At 38.9% G+C, this 17,420-nt stretch overlaps 1 protein-coding gene across 4 annotated transcripts in view; it reads right to left on the bottom strand.

Moving 5' to 3' along the window:
* Positions 1-17,420, bottom strand: part of rab28 (RAB28, member RAS oncogene family) — a 29,366-nt gene extending 11,946 nt beyond the window's left edge. For all 4 annotated transcript variants that reach the window (XR_010915409.1, XM_067518808.1, XM_067518807.1 and 1 more), the window contains exons 1-4: positions 16,987-17,420; positions 10,598-10,694; positions 7,634-7,722; positions 5,885-6,014 (exon numbers count right to left, since the gene is read on the bottom strand). Coding sequence is in view for 3 of the 4 variants with exons in the window: in XM_067518808.1 (XP_067374909.1) it covers positions 5,885-6,014; positions 7,634-7,722; positions 10,598-10,694; positions 16,987-17,061 (391 nt within the window). In the remaining variant the exon portion in view is untranslated. The remainder of the gene's footprint in view (positions 1-5,884; positions 6,015-7,633; positions 7,723-10,597; positions 10,695-16,986) is intronic.

Raw genomic sequence — 17,420 nt, forward strand, 5'->3', positions numbered from 1 at the left:
ATAAGTTGGTAAAAAAACACTGTTCAGGGTTCTGAACTATTTATGGAATGATCAGTCTCTGCCTGTATTAAAATCTGAATAACTTAATGTAAATGCAAACAAATAATCTTTTTACGTTCAAAAGATTACTGGCTATTTCCCAATTTATATACATTCTTTCACAAACAAAATAAAGTATTATAAAAGGAAAGATGTGCATTAGTCTCTTAAGTGACTTATAAGTATTTTTCAAAAGTCAAACAACTAATCAAACGGGGCATTTCATGCACATTTTATATGAACAGCGTAGATATTGTTTATTGTAGCTAGTTTTATTTTCATCTAGAGTATATTAGTGCAAAATACCTGAAACTGAAAATTATATTTTTATTACTTATATTATTTATATTTATTATATTATATTATGTTATTTTCTGAGGTAGTACAAACAGATGAAATGCTGTTTGCAGCCGGGTGCTGTCAAGGTGAACCGAGCTCATGAAGGAGGAGTCCTCATGGGAATCCTGACAGAGACAGAGCACTCTTTGTTCAGAGGCGCCCCTGCCCTGGTGGCCTGAAACGGGCCGGGACCATCAGGGGACTCGCTTTCTACTAGGTCAGAAGTGTTCTGTCGACAGCTCATTGATCACAGCTCATCATGTCATATGATCGTTGTTCATGAAACGACACAGACACACGTGCAAACACACACACGAATTCACACTTTAAAACATAATCAGATACTCCACAGCGGCTAGTAAAACCACATGGTCTTCCTTCCCAGTCAGGGAATTTAAAACAGAGAGTGTCCAGCAGTAGCTCTAGACGCAGAGAGGGAGCTATAGTGTCTGGCTGTCACTGCTACAGTAAAACATTGGGCCAAGGGCCTTGTAGGCTGGTTTAATGGGCTCCCAGGGCTCGTGAAAAGCGAACAAAAGGCCCAGTTCTGACTCGACCGCACAGGATGCTGCCCAGTGTTTCACTGGCCATGTCCTCCAAGCTCTCCTGCCACCGTTAAACTAAGTGGACTTTTATAGGGGAGCAGTAATACATGTCTCTATGAGCCGGCTGCATAACTAGGAGCTATAATAATTATATGGACCACAGGGGAGCCTTTGTAATTGTATTCATCGCATCACTGTAAGCGTACTCATAATTATAAAGTCATCCTATGAGCAATGAAGCGTTGAACTGGCTTACATATTTAAAAACAGCCACAGCAATGAACTGTAACATGGAAAAAGTGTTCTGTTCATGACTGCCTGAGCAAACATCAACCAAGCTAAAACCTTAAAGCAGGAGAAAAAGACAGTGAGATAATATTTCATAGCACCATTTTTTTTTTAGCAAAACAGGAGGGGAAAGCTATGTTTGTATTTAGGCATATATTTATAATATATGCCTGTGGATCTAGATCAATCAGCCCAACCCTGTGTCAGCAAGGCCCCTTGCAGGAATTCCTCCATATCAATGTTGTGAAGCAGTGGAGAAATAAAGTACAGCCTGAGTGTGATGAGGGTTCCAGGCTGCACTCAGGTCAGGTGGCTAAGCTGTGCTGTGCAACTCAAATGGCCCATGACTTACCACACAAGAAGGTATTCGAAGACTGATCATCTACTGCATGTGCAACAATATTTACTTTATGGATGGCTAAAATGAATGAGGACTTTCCATGTTTCGACAGGAGTCAAGAGAGATGAGTGTGGGGACTAGAGCTGGGTCAAACCATTGTTACAATTAAATCGTAGCATTGAATTCATTTAGCAAGGAGCACCACATTAGCACTCATTGCACTGCTCTGTGTTGGAAAGAACACCTTTCAGCCACCTGCTTAGGCTTAAATAAGCCCTTGAAAGTATTTCTTAATCACTGCTGGACACATGTCGCAGCATCTGCAGCTGTGATTTTACATTGACTTATCAGCCACAGTGTTATACAGCTGTAATTCTTCATTCATCCCTCCATATACTAGCTGTAACCTGAATCTCTGTTTCCCATCTTTTCCAGACCCACAGAAAGACAGCAGGCTACAGTCACTGCGGTCACTAAGACAATTTGATACGCACGCCTAGTCTGACCCTTTACCTTCAATAAAATGTGAAGAGAAACAGGAAACACAGGATTAGCTGTAAACTGTAAACATTCCAGTTCTCTACCCAACCATACACCATGCCTTACTAGGTCTGTACTGTATATATAATCTTTTACAGTGTCGAACCTGTGGTTGCGCTACCCACAGTGCAACACAGACACTGCTGACGTGTTCATCTCCTCTATTTGGGGAGGGGTGAGGCAGTTGGGGTAAGAGTACTGGGCTTTTGTCCCACCACATGTCTATTGTGGCTAAACCTTTCCCTTGGGGGCAATTAGGACCTTTTAGTTTGTTGTAAGAGGACCTAAGTATGAGTGGGTTGAGCCAGGAAAAACATTTTTGAGCTAAACCAAAAACAGAAGCGCATTGAGCGCCTGTGCACTCCTGGACTTCTGAGCATCTCTCTATTAAGAAATGTGCAGGTCTACACTGAACAGACAGAAACTGTGGCAGCTTTACAGGGGCAGGGAGGTGACGAGGGTGAGAGAACTGGGGAGCCGAGAATGCTTCAGCTCCACCCTAGGCCTTGCCAAGCGGACAAACAACTCAAGACCAACGATGTTGGTGGCATGGACATGCTTCATGAGCATCAAGAGTTAGGGGAGATCCATGATTTGCTTTAACTGTCACATGGCTGAATGGAAAACTGGGGAGAGAAAAGTGTGATGGGCAATGGTATGTGGTGAGATCTTCTGTAGCGTGCAGAAAGCAAATACATGAATGTTGTTTAACACAACAGGAACGCTAAGCCAATGAAAAGACATTAATGTAAGTAAGAGCAGCTACAGCAGAAGTGTTGGTATACGCATGTGAAAGATAAGAGTTAAGAGCAGATTTAAGTGTGTGACTGAAAGAGTAATGTTTGCCCAGGGATGAAAATGAGTGAACAGGTCTGTTTGAGAGATGGTGTAATAAAGGGACAAAAGATAAAAAAGGAAAATGGCCGAAGAGAAAGGCAGGTAAGATAATTGAATATACAGATTCTCTTTTTGTGGAGAATGTATCTTCCCACCGAAGGAAACGTTTTCCCATGGCAGGCCCGAGTGTATCGGCAGTGTTAGAACCACTGAGAAAAAAAAAAGTGAGTGATGAGGAGGGGTTAAGAGAACTGAACCCATTTAAGTCACCCAAATAAGGGCTGTGCAACCCATGATGGATGCTCTGGAGTTCCTGAGGGAGAGAGTGCAGGCAATGGGAAGGGTGATGGGTGGCGAGCGAACAGGGGTCCTGTGATCTCCACTTAATAAAAACAAATTGGCTTGATAAATGACACAGGGGGCAATGTCTAAAAAGAAATATGTGCACTAATTTCAGCAACACAAGTCATTTTGTAGTAGTAATGTAAAACAGTAATAGTCCCATTTAGTGATGATATGTGTATTCTGCAAAACGAAAAGAGTCAAAATATGGATTTTCAGTTTTTAAGAACGATGCAATATGAAATGTAGAAACGGTCACTAATAGATCCAACCCAGCTGTGGTAAGCAAAGAGCAAAAGAATATATCATTTGGATCCCTTACAAAAATAAAGCACTAGTCTACTAAAAATTTAACAGTCAAGCAGGGGACCTGACGACTGAGCAACAAGCGAACATTTCTCTTGAGAGGTTCCTGTGTGCCATACGGTGTTACACTGGGCTGCATTGTAATAAACAGTTATAGTATGTTTAGACAGACCAAGAGCTTAGCATTCTTCCATTACCCATGTGTTCCCAGAAACTCCACAAGTGTGTCCCTTTACCCAGGATATTTCTGTGCACATATGGGAGTGTCTGTGTGTGAATATGTATTTGCATAAATAATTGTGTGCAAATATGTGTATCTTTAATAAGGTATTATACTGGCTATCCCTCTGAATTGTTACAAGTGGTGCCATTATTTAACACAGGATCTGGGCAGCATGTAGAAGGTTTGGGGGTGTAGCGTACTGGTGCTTAACAAACACACTTAAACCTAGCCAGCCATGCTAAGTTGAAGAAAGGAAGGGTTGTTCCCTTGTGGTGACATGGCACAGGAGAGCAGTCAGGCCAGACTAAAGAGAGGGGGGACAGCACCATTAATGAACCAGTCGGGTTTATATGATCAATTACCATATACTATGTAAAGAAGACAGTGTTCAAATTAAGCTGGAAGGCAGGCAGAGGGTAACTCAGGAAATTTAAGCTCAGTGTATACACCGTCCTGTTAATAAGGCAGTCATGTCTGATTCTAACCACTATGTTGAAGCTACAGTATCTTAAAAACATTTTTTAAGAGATCTTTTAGTGCATGAAAGAAATAACTTTCATATGTATGTATAACTCTGCTCTACCCAACATCTAAATGCACATGACATGTACAGCCACCTACATTTATCTAGGTGGATAAACTAAAACATTTTGAGTGGTGAAACACCACAATCTTGCCTATGACAACCCCTCATAGAGACATAAATCTGTAGTGTTTTTATAACCTCATACTTCTATTTCTGGTTGTCACAAACATTTCCTTACTTAGTCCAATATCATGGGAACAATTTAAAGAAAATCTAAATGGCACTCCTAAAACGATGCCATTTTTAACATGTTCGGCCTATTGTTCATGTTTCTCAAATAGTCAAGTGAGAGAAAAAAAATGCTACCATACTTTGAAGATTTTCAGTGAATACTCAGATATGGTGGGTAAATGGAAAATGTAAAACAAAAATTTAGGTGTGGACATTTGCAGCTAGCTGGACTAACTTTCTACAAGTCCTTGGGAGGGTGCAGAGATTCATATGGTATTGCAAGGTAATTGACTGCTCCTAGTAGGGCGATCTATGTGGGATTCTGTTTTTCTTTTTTTAGCCTGTAGGAACAGAAAAAAGAATGCATGGGCAATTCTCAACAATACAGCCATTAGAAAGAGAGGGACTGTGTGAGTGTAGGGGTGAGGAGGCTGACAGGACTGACAGCGGGATGTACACTACTTAAATATTACAGTACACACACTCACCCACACACCCAAAACCTAGCCTAAATACAGAGGCGCCCAAACTTAAAGCCGGGGCATTAGGAGATGCAACGGATGTGAGGACAAGAGAATCTGCTCTAGACAGGCGAATTAAACTGTGACCTATAGTCCCTGTTGAGTAACATTAGCGAGAGCTTCCTGTGTGCAGACACCACTCTGCTGACCGTTCATCATCACTAGGGAAGGTGGACAGTCACCATTACACACATGCACCCCGAGGCCTCACTTTACAATAACACAGCGGCAGCCATGACTCCACAATCTGTCAAGGGAATGTTTAAAAAGAGTCATCATTATTGCTCTTTATTTTGGAGATGGGTGGATGGGTGCAGGCTGATAGGATGAGAGTTGTCTGGTTAACATCGAGTTTCTTTCCCTAACCAGGGACTTGGGACAGGAGCACAGGCTCAGACTGGGGGAGCTAGATGAGTACTGGCTGGGAGGGAGGACGGCACAGATAAGCTGTGCCCTAGATCCAATGGCCTGGGGATCTTAAATCATCGTCAGTCACTCCCCAGAGTTCACAAACATCAGCATTCCCATCGCTCCAAAACCTCACTCTCTTATCAACTGCCTTATCACACCGATCAATTATCTGGTGCTCTAACAAACATGTCTGCTACCATCAAACACTAACCCCTCCACACACAGACACGCCAAATGAAAAATGAGACAGGGTAAAATGAATTTTAAAAAATAATTCTCTTCACTTGCTACCACTTAATAGAAATTAAAATAAATCGTCATTCAAACTCGATAGAATAGTTCCTCCTGAAGTACAGGAATTTGTAATTGTGTAAAGTGTGTGTGTGTTATACTCACTTTTGTTCCCAACCAAGGAGACAACAGGCTGGATATCAGATTCCTCGTTGGCCTTTTTCACCATGCTGAACCAATCCTCCAGATTCTCAAAGCTCTGGTAGTTGGTGATATCATACACCAGGAGAACCCCCTGCATTGCAATAAGGCAGAGAGTTAGGTAACGAGATAATACTCTCATTTAAGCTTGTAATATTTTCATTTGTATACACTCATTTACTTAAAAATAATTGTACAAGATAGAATAAGGATGCAGCTTAATTTCATTCATATTGACATGAGTAATATTCAGTGAGCCTGGGAACAGTAGGTGGCACTGCTCCTCTTCTAAGAGTAAGGTCACTGACTTACTACTTCACTCAAACAGAGATGAATTTAGTACTTCTATGATCCAAGTATGTGAATTCATATGGATCAGTTTTAAAATGAAAATTGTTTACTCATAAACACTGCTAATTTTGTAAGCACACACCTCAGTGTAGAAAGAGGTCAGGTTCCGTTATCTACAAATGAATGTTGGCTGTCTAGAGAGATTTCCCCCCTCCCCAAGTACTCCATAACACTGTATGCACTAAAGAAACAGTCATGCAACAACCAGTGCCATGTTTGAGCAAACACTCAGACCAGAAGGAGCTGTTTACATGAGCACATAAATTAATCAAAGTGTAAACACAGATACAAGAGCAGTTGGCATAATTCAAGACAAATTATCTCATAACTCTATCTATCACTAATTCAACCTCTGCTATGTCTAAGGACAAAATGAATTAGAGCCAAAGCAAATGTCTCTACTTTTGCTGCATGATGCAGCACAACTGAAGGGCTGTTTGTTGCTTTTTGTTCAGCAGACACACAGCGTCACAAGTGTGGTTGTTGACGACAGCTTACACCACTGTTGTTTACTTTGAGCCACTCTCAAATGGCCATGATCGATTACAGGATACACAGTGCATAATAGGCGTGAAAGTTTGATACAGCACTGATGATAAGCGCTCTACACAAATTGGAGAAAGATTTAAGACATTAAACTTGTGAGAGAGACAAATTAAAGGAAGTGCTGTGGATATATTAATTAACAGTTTAAAACAGGGTTTTGAAGTGTTGATGTTAAATGACAAGTGAGAGTAATCTAATTATGACAAAATTATTCTTGCCATGTATGAACACTATATAACACCAGGCATTAATTAGCCCAAACATAGTGTTTAAAACTCTTTATGTGTTGATGACTTAATGTAATGTGGTTATTAATTATTAATTGTTACCTAAAGTGTACAGTTATCGAAATGTTTTAAATATGAGCTTAACTAGCAAACTCACTACTAGGTACAAACCCGAGATAGGTGACTTTTAAAGCTCTACTAACCTGCTACGCTCTCTGTAAATCCAAATGAAAGTTTATTATAATTTGGCTCCAGAAGGAGGAAGTGGTAGGCTCTGAATAAAGAAGCAAAGGCCTGGAAAAAACAAGCCTGACTAGTGTGACCGTGACAGGACTATATGGGCAACTAACTCTTACTGCGTTTTTCTATATGTTTTTCATGATAATGACAAACATGTATACCATCTGTTTTTTTATTTACAAATATCCTATCCTGGAGGCTACTGGAGTCAAAAAGTTGTGGTTTTGCTTCATGTTGTGAGGCACAAAAACAGAAAAGGACACTATAGCACCAACTAGAGCAAATGCTGTTTCTTAGGCAAAATAAAAACTAGCTAAAGGAAGCTCAGTTTGAACTTGTATCAACTTACATGGGCTCCGTATACATATTTATCCAGCATTTTCCCTCCTAAAGTTTGGCCTCCAATGTCCCACACCTGCAGGGTCACATTCAGATTGCCTACAGAGGAGACAGAGACAGAAATACCTTCTGTATCAAAAAGGGCCAACACTCAATTGATGAAAAAGAAATCAGCAAATCAGCTCTGTAAATGGGACATGGATGTTTCAGAGATTAGATTGCCACAACTTTCTTTTCTTAAAATGATTGGGCAAATCATCAATTAGATATAAAATCTTTTTCAGCAAAAAATGACGATTCTATAATTTGTGGTTTTCCATTCTCTGTGTTTTTGTCCTTTTACATCATTAAGTAGTTTGTTTTAACAAAATCGCGATCTGAAGAAAATAACGACTCAACTGTAACTGGAACCTGTATTTTATGTAAGCGATTTCTGTAATAAAAGTTAATGTTGATATTAATAATGGAAATAATAAATCAGTGATTAATCTTTCAAAGTAAGCACTCTTGCCTGGCAGGTCCCCCACACCTCACATCCAAGAATATCCAGCCCAGAGATCGAGGGGGATGAATAGGTAGGCCTACCCTCTAATTTAAACATTCTCAATACCCTGGAAGTGAAAAAAAATACTTATTAGACTGGGAAGAGCTGTCTGAATTGTGCCATATCCTGCCAAGCTAGAAAAGTGAAGAGAATTATGTGCTGTTAAAGAAAATAGCAATAATTAAACACAAAATAAAAGGAAAGGAAGACTCTATTTCTTATGTCTGTGGAAAGAGAAAAAAAGGAGTGAATAAGAGGGGGAGAGAGAAAGACAGGCACAAAAACCAAATCCAAATAAATATTTTTTCCCCTGGAAAATGAAAAGGGTGGTTGAAAAATTTTTTTTTTAAAAAGCCGGAGGGAGGACCAGACAGCGAGGAGTTTATGTTGGTGTGATGAGGGCACTGCGCTGGGCTTGAGCGGCAATGGTGAGCAGAGCGTACACTGTGGACACGGCTGGACGACTCAACCCCTTCACAAGTGCCCTTTTTAAAGCAACGAAGGAAATGCTAAAGTTCACAGTCACTACATCTAGACTATACAGTGTCAATGTAAAGCTACGTGGAGGAGCTCAATGAATAACGGTTCCTTAGTGTCATAAAGAGCCATCCCCACCCATTCACAGTGCTCAGACGCTTTATTTAAAGAGATTCACGCTGACTCAACAGCATGGACATTTTTCTGCTTGAGGTTTGCAAGAAGAAACTGCTTATGTGAGCCTGCCAGACAAACCACAAACCTGATAACAGGTTCAGAAAAATCTTCATGTTGATAAAACCGTTCTTGATATTCTTTGTGAGATGTCAACAAAGCAAAAGCAGATTCTAAAAGTTAGAGTTTGACAGAATTTATCAAGTAAATTTCACCTCTGGCCCATTCCCTTCACCGCCTGTACCTCAACGGTTTGGCAGGGACATCTGGAAGAGGTATTGTTATAAAAAGCACACACAGAGGAGGCTGTTGTTTGCCAGTCGGCCTCACCTCACCTCTCCCTGCGTTGGAAAATGTACATTAAGTTTGACAAGCTGGGCCTTCATGGTGAGAGGGGCCAACCCAGGCTATAGGCTACTCTCCCTCATGCTGCAAAAGACCCTTACAGCCCCATAGAGTCCCAGAGAGCCACATAACCTCTCCAATACAAGGCAGGGTGGGGGCCCTAACACAGTTGAGACCACCCAGCTCGCAGAGCTTCCCTCCTCTTCATCAGCTCATCAACACCCAATTCCCCAGAAAATGGGCTGTTTAATAAGTCCAGTACTGAACCCAGTGTTATTGCTACCCCAGTGACAGAGACTTTATGTATATAGTACGTTTAAAAAGACCTTATAGTTCAAACTTGAGAGATTAGTGATTATTTCAGGTTAGAAACTTACTGGTAAGACAAGTCAAACGATTAAGAGCATTTGTTCGGGTTCCTATTAAGGAGTTGGGCCCAGCCTGTGCTTTAAGTTGGCACTTTTCATTTTGACTCCACCACAACATTTTTTGGGGTTTAGTTCTTCTAAGTCTCATAAGCTGAAACTGACACAAAATCAAAATAGAATCTTTCAGCCAACTCACAAATCAGCATAACTTTTACTTTTAGCACTTAATTTGCCCTTCCTTAATGTTGTTTTATTAGTAATGAAAGAATGGAGCCACTTTGCAGATTTCTGGAGCTTAGAAATCTGGCAGAGCTTTAGAAATGCCATTTAAAATGCTGAAAATCCCCATTCCACATGGAAGTAAAATAAAGTGCTTTTGTCTAAATATGGCATTAGTCAATAAACATTTATTATACAGATCTAAAGGGGATACAGAGTGTGGCTTTATTTCTGTGGGTTCAACATAAACAAATAAGAACGTGAATGTTTTATGTGGTGCAGGACAAAGATCAGTTGAACTTGGAGATCAGTGATATGGATATAAAATGTTCATATATTTACTCTGTAGGGTGCCCACAGGATTATGAGCACCCCTCACCCATTTGTACATTAGCTGTCCATTGGCCTTGTGGAGTCAAAAAAAGTGTGCTGTTTGCATTGGAGAGAAGGGCTTTCAGACTGAATAAGCCTGAGAAGTGGCAGACACTCTTCAATGAGGAGCTACCAGAAAAGACACATTCAGCTCCCTTCCCAAGGTAACCTGAAGAATAAATTCTTATTTGAAATAGAAGTACAAAAATTAAAAATGGGACAGAAAAGAATGTTTTTTTTAGACTTTTGCAATTAATATTATATTATGTTAAAGGTGCTACATATATAACATGTAACACCTTTAACATAATACACACAAATCAAGCCAGTTTATGCACAATCTTTCCAAGAGCAGGCATGTTTTTTTTTTACTAGTACTTTTTTTTGTCTACTACCACATGCTTGCACAACACACGTGTCCGTGTTGAGTCTCGAGACAAACGAGCACTCCCAAAAGATTATGAAGGTGTCTCACCTGGAAGGCTTATTCTCTTCAGAAAGAAATCCAGGCCGATGGTTTGTTTGTACTGCTTCCCAAAGGCCTCCTGCGCAAACCTGGTGGCGAGTGATGTCTGAAACAGAGGGATAAAAAGAGAGACATGGAGAATGACTGCCAGAGCACCCAATCAGAAATCAACAGGTCTAAGAATTTATCTTTTACAGGACTTTAAGTATTTTAAAAAGAATGCATTCAGGATAAAGAAAACCTCAGTGCATAGTTTTTGCATAATAAACAACATTAACACATGTACAAAACATTTTTAAAAAGTAAAAATCGCACAGGGAAAAATGCAAGATCCTGTAAAACCCCTTCCAAATAAAATATACAGAATATTAAAGAACGTCCTAACAAGTAAGATTTTAGTAGTAAGCCAAACAAACAAAAAAAAACAATTGTATAGCTATGCTTTATAGGCCATTTCATTTTCTAATATTTCTAAAAGAAAAAACGAGACAATAATTTGTTTAATTTGTCCCATGCAAGTGGTTTTTTGCACAGTAGCATACAGCCATAATTCTAAGACAATACAGGACATTCATTCCATTAAGAAAAACCTTTTAAGCATCTTCAAAAACTTTGTGATTGCCTGGACAGTGCACTGATGTAATTGCCTGCTTTCTCCACCGTCTCACTAGTCAACCATTTTTGTGACAGCGAAAATCAACACGAATTACAAAAACAGGTGTCAGGCTATGTGTCATGTCTCCAGACTGCAGACCTAATAATTGCCACAAATTATAAAACCTCCATCACTGTCACTGTTGTGTTTGAGGAGGAAAAAAATAGCATGTTAGGGGCTCTCCTGAAATCCATGGGAATTCGGCCTGACATGCCAAGTTTAATTCATTTTGATGGATGAGGATAGGAAAAAAATGAAGTGCTGAATGTCTATTAGCTATCTTTAGAGCAGTGTGCTTACATAAACACAACACAGAAGTGAAGCAATGGGATTCCCTGAGTGTTCATGTGGCAGCAAATGCATTTAATGTGTTACTTGACAATCACTGGATGTTAGAGGATTTAAAACTAGATTCTTTCTTTCAGTGAACTAAGCTTTCTCTTGAGCTTTTCACTCTGTGCCCTTATCTGCTTCCATTCATGTTCCGACAGTTTAGGTTTTGCCAAATAACGATTCAACAACTAGATTTTTTTCCAATTACTTCAGGAAATAGATTATAAAAATTAAGTAATCCCTTATAATGATTGAGTTTAGCTAATTTTAACGTACAGGCTTTTCAAACAACCCTTAAAATATATATTTTTTTATTTGTACCCAATGTTGAAAAGTTAGATATGGTCTTGTAAATGAACCTATTGAATGCATAATCCAGGCTTTTGCCAGTGGCTTTACTGATTAATATGTTGTTAGAGGTGCAAAATAAAATTTTATCCACTTAATACTTCTTCAAAGTTCACCAACCTACAGGATGTTTTAATCTTAGCCTGCGGATAATGTCACGGGCTCAAGAGTGACTGAAAAATTACTAGAGGTGACTGACGCAACAAGGAGAAAATCGGCCATTTAAGTAGCCTAAACAATCACTGACAACACAGGAATAACAAGCTTGGACAGCAAAAATTTATTCCACATGCTCACATTGGCCTAGTCGGACATTTGTCTTGGCATTCCAGTAGCTTGGCTCTCCTCCCTCAACGTAGTGATTTTTTTCCACAGTACAATAAGAACTAACCAGCAAATGTAAAAGCTGGCGTAATATTGACACTCCAACAGAGAACAGCACAGGGTCACCGATGATACCAATGCCGGGAAATCTGGGAAGTTCTACTGAAACAAGACACTAGAGGAGCGAAAAAAATATAGCATGCTGAATATATCCATGTGATGCAACACATATGAGAGGCAGAGCATTTTTGCAGCATGGTATCAAAACGTACTCCTTATTCTCCTTAAAAATTATGAAAAGCCCTGCTGTAAAGAACCCTGCTGGGATACAGTATGCATTAATATACAGTATCTGTACCTAAAGCTCTTTTTACCCTATGGGTCAAAGAACAGTAAATATTGAGGAAAAGTAAAAGGCTCAGTTTGAAAAATAGACCCGTGTGTAAGTTCAGCCCAGCGCCTTAAGAGCCTGGCTAAATGTGAGACATATTTTAAAAACATCTCGCTCAGGTGGACAAGCCCTCTCACATCTCCCAATATTTCTGAATGGGCAACCAACCACAAGTAAAAATACCACAAAAAATGCTGTCCAAGAAAAACTGATCCGATTGCAATTTGCTGAGCAAATTGACATTAATAAGGGGGAAAACAGCATTCAAGATGTCAGTCAGTGGTGCCTGCTCAAAATAGGGGGCAGGGCTCCGGTTTTCTGCCCAAAACAGACAAGCAGGTAAGTCATTCAGACAGTGACGGGCTGACACCTGGCAGCAGTGTCGGGACGGTTATTAATGTAGCATATCTACTGGGAACTGAGTTGTGTGTGTTCTCTGCACCCCCTCACCCAAATGAAAATGCGGACTTTCCAGAACAGGAACATTCATTTTTCTCATCGGGTCTCACGATTACTGCTACATTCATTTTCTTTCTCTGAGAAGAAGGAGAGATTAGTTACAAAAAGGGATATGTAGCTGAAAAGCACTTGACATCTCTGCCTCGGGTCTGCATTCAATCATTTGGGGATTCAAGATGCAGTAAGAAGGAATGTGGCTAAATTGTCATGACAACCATCCAGATTTGCTGCAAATAACTGTTTGGTGGAAAAAAATCCACAGTTTAATGATTTTAAATGGTTATAATTAATATACTGAATTATTCAGTACAATGTTTTCCGAAGAGAACAGGTAAAAACAGCTTGTGTAGATTCAGCAAAGACATATGCATTGCCAAAACATTTTTTTCCCACAGTTTTGACATTCATCAGTTAAATTCTTCAAATATGACTCTTATCTCTGCTATATTATTATTTCAAACAAGAAAACAGCTATATTTCTAGGCTGATCAGACATAATTTTCTTAAATGAGGCCTCGCTCTGGATCCAAATGCATAAGGGGGTCCTTAGCCAGGAGAAGAGAGGTGTACTGATGGAAAACAACCACCAGCTGCAAGAGCCCGGCTAAGCAAACTGTAAGTTTCCTTTATGAACTGTCATGCTCTGCATAATAATGTACAGTTCAGTGCTTTACCTCAAGTTCCTGAACAGTAGCAGCAGCTCAAAACTCTAAGACAAATGTAGGGTTGATGAGAATTCATTATAGTTCCTATTCACGTAGATGTAATAACTGTTACATTCAAAACAACCGTTTGTGAAAAGAAAACATCTACATGATGTGTTTTCCTTAAATATGTCCATTCTGTCTGTTTAATTTGGGCACATATCTCTATTAAATTTTGAAAGTAAGGTACATGCTGTGAGGTAAATTTAGCAGACTAATTAACAAATGTGTGGTGGTGCACCAAGTGGCAGGGACATGAGATATAGAAAAACTGATTCCTGTGTGTTGTATGTCTTAGCCCCAAGTCTACCAGGGATCATTTAAACTGTCCCCTTGATAGGTAACCAAAGCTAGACTGCTATATAAAAGTATAAACAAATGACATATAATTTTTTCATGGTGTAACCTTATGGACTGTGTTATTATAAAACACTGCACCACATGAACACAGCCTACAACTACGGTCAATGGCACATGCAATGTGGATTAAAGGCTGGGTAGACTTAATAGGTTTAGAACAACAGGTTTGTGCCAGATTTAAATCTATCATGTTATCTTTAAGACACAATCAAAACTGCAAATGTCCATTAAATGTAACACTGGATTTGCTAGATTAACTCTAAAGTGAAAAATAAATTGTTTATTTTTTAAATCCCCAGTACTTAATGTAGTTGACTACTTACTGTTGAAAAGAATTGTATATTTTTGATAATGACAAATTCTTGAAATGCATGATTCTTGTTTAACATTTCAATTTATTCTATGCTGCAGTCAATGCAATGTGCAATTATAACTGCACTTTAGTTTTCATTTTAAAAATGTAAAATATTGTCTATTATCCAGTTTTTAGGTTTAGGATTATTGTCTAGTACCATGCTCTCTCTTATCAAGTCTGATAATCTGATTTGGTTACACACCCTCATTCTTATTTAGGCTATACCTCTGCCATGACCAACACAAGTGTAGATGACATTTGAGAAATTTATTTTCCATTGTGCAGGCCTAAATGAACAGTTTATTAGTTTAATATGACTTAAAAGAGCCTCAAGAATTTAGACAAACATAATGCATAGACTTTGTGTCATTAAATCTTCAAAACAGAGTTTTTGTATGATGTCATTTGTGCCAAAATAAGCTGCTTAATATTTTCTACTTTAGCAGCTTTTAAACTTTTTCATTTCATACAAAAAATGGCAGCCTAGCTACAGTAAATTTAATTTTAAGGAATACAATGTTTATATACAATAGTTTCTAATTATAAGATGCTTTTCCTTTCTTTTCTACTTTCCAGTGCAGAGCAGCTAACAATGCAGCACAATTTCCCTATGGGAAGTTTTTTGAATCTTGAATTGTCCAATTTTACAACCTTTATTCTTTCATGGTTCTGACTTCAGTGAGCTTCAACTTCCAAAATGTAATGTTGTATATACTATTTAGCCAATGGTTTAGAATAATAAAGAGTGTTCACAAATGACCAAAGACCAAAAATCGAAGCATCAAAACACTTGTTAATTTACACAAATTTTCTCTGAAGGCTCATAGACTTGACTATTCTTCCAGTTGAGGCAGATTTTTAAGTCATATTATTTTATCTGTCAGATAAAAGGACGGGACACACTAGAATTCATGTAATATACATGCTAGATTGGGCCAAAAGGCACATTTGCATCTGCAGTACCTCAGCAGGTCGTGTTACATATTAAAAAATAATATACAGGAATCAACAAAAACAACATTAAAGTACAAACAATGTAGAATACGGCATAAATGGAAGTAACTAGAGATGCAACAATTGATTCTAGTTGATTGCTAGAAACTTATTCAACAGGTATTTTAATAGTCAATTTATTGTTTATGTGATGTTTTAAACAGAATTCTGTGGTTTGAGATCCTCCGGTTTGAGCTTTTTCTGCTTTTCTCCGTTTATTATTATGGTAAACTGAATATCTTGGGGGTTTGGACTGCGGGTTAAACAAAACAAGATATTTTAAGATGTAACCTCAGACACTGGTAAAATGGCAAAATCGTCTGCACATGTTTCCATCATACTTGCATTTTATGGACTAAAAAACTGATAAAGAAAATAACAAACATTATTAACTGTTACTCTAAAAAGGAATAATAATAAAGGACACTTTGAAAATAACTAAACAGTATGCTGTGCAAAGGTTTAAGTAACACCCACAGTGAGGTTTCTGATCTGTCCTATATTCATTCTGCATCATGGCAGAAGCTCCAAACGTACAGTGTATGTACTATAGGTCATTAGGTCATAAACACCTATGTTAAGCGACAAGAAGAGCGGTGAGTTAGTAAGGCCTCCACAAAGCCCTGGTCTGATCAGGCAGTCTGGGTTAACAAAAAGAAACAACCACACTGATGATAAAGACCTAATCAACTGAAGTAGCGTGGCAAATTCTCCAAATGCATGCAACAGCAAAAACTTTATGCAAGCATATCTTGGACAACTGCTCTTAAAGATGTTCAGAACCTCAGAATGTTTCAGAATGTTTGTTGTCCTGCTCCTGTTTGCGCACCTCAAAAGAACAATAATAACATGGATTTGCACCACATACACAAACCAGGGGAATGATATAAGCTAGTATACAACTGTGCCAGCTAAACAAATTACTGGCTTTAATCTAATCTGACAGTACAAAGTTAAATGATAAATGACAGTCCTCTCTTTACTTTCAGTGCCTAAACCATTAAAACAGTATAGTACATATAACACTGCATCTGATAGTAATAACAGCAAACTAAGTAATAAAATTATAAGCTACACTATTGTGTTTCATACCTATATATTTTAGTATGGATTTTAACTTTAAATATATAAGTTAGCTTTATAACATAAAACTGGGTGAAGGCGTGTGTGTCCGTGCTATATCCCTATCTTAAATGATAACTCTGACAAAAATGATATCCTCATTATGCTGTCTCATTGTGTTTGTTAGCAATGTTGATGTTGTTTGCTAATAGCCAACTTAGCTACTTTAGCGTCGGTCGCCATGGTGACTAGGAAGGCAGTGCAGCGTGAAGATGAGCACTGTAATAAGCAGCTGGATAATTATGTATTACTAAACCGTTATGACACAGAAAACACGTAGTCGGTGGAGGGAATATTCTGTGAATTAGTCTGTGAATTATGTATGTGTTTTGTATTGTGTTGTGATGGGCTTACCTTCCCACACGCACCGTCCCCAATCACTACGATTTTAAGCTGCTTGTCCTGGCTGTCGTCCTCCGAGTCCGACATGTCGTCAAAATATGCTTCGTCTGTGTCAGTGAATAAAACTGAAACGCTACAAACGAGCCACGTTCCCGAAACCAGTTATCAGGGCTAATCATAGACGGATTAAACAACCGTTGAGTGGACAAACGGACGCCATTTTGACTCCACTAACACTGTTGCTACTCCGCTCGGCATGATCCACTGCAAAAGTCACCTCAGCTGGCACCGATATTCTGTTAAAATGAGGAAAACCTCTAACGAAAAACACACCGTCGGCCACGATTTGCATTTCAGTAGGCAAATATTTGAAGAATTGCCATGAATACCCTTTGTCTTCACAGAAACAGACCAGAACAGGAAACCCAATCACCGGCGACGTTTGG

Source organism: Channa argus, chromosome 10, assembly GCF_033026475.1.
Source record: "Channa argus isolate prfri chromosome 10, Channa argus male v1.0, whole genome shotgun sequence".
Classification (NCBI taxonomy): Eukaryota; Metazoa; Chordata; class Actinopteri; order Anabantiformes; family Channidae; genus Channa; species Channa argus.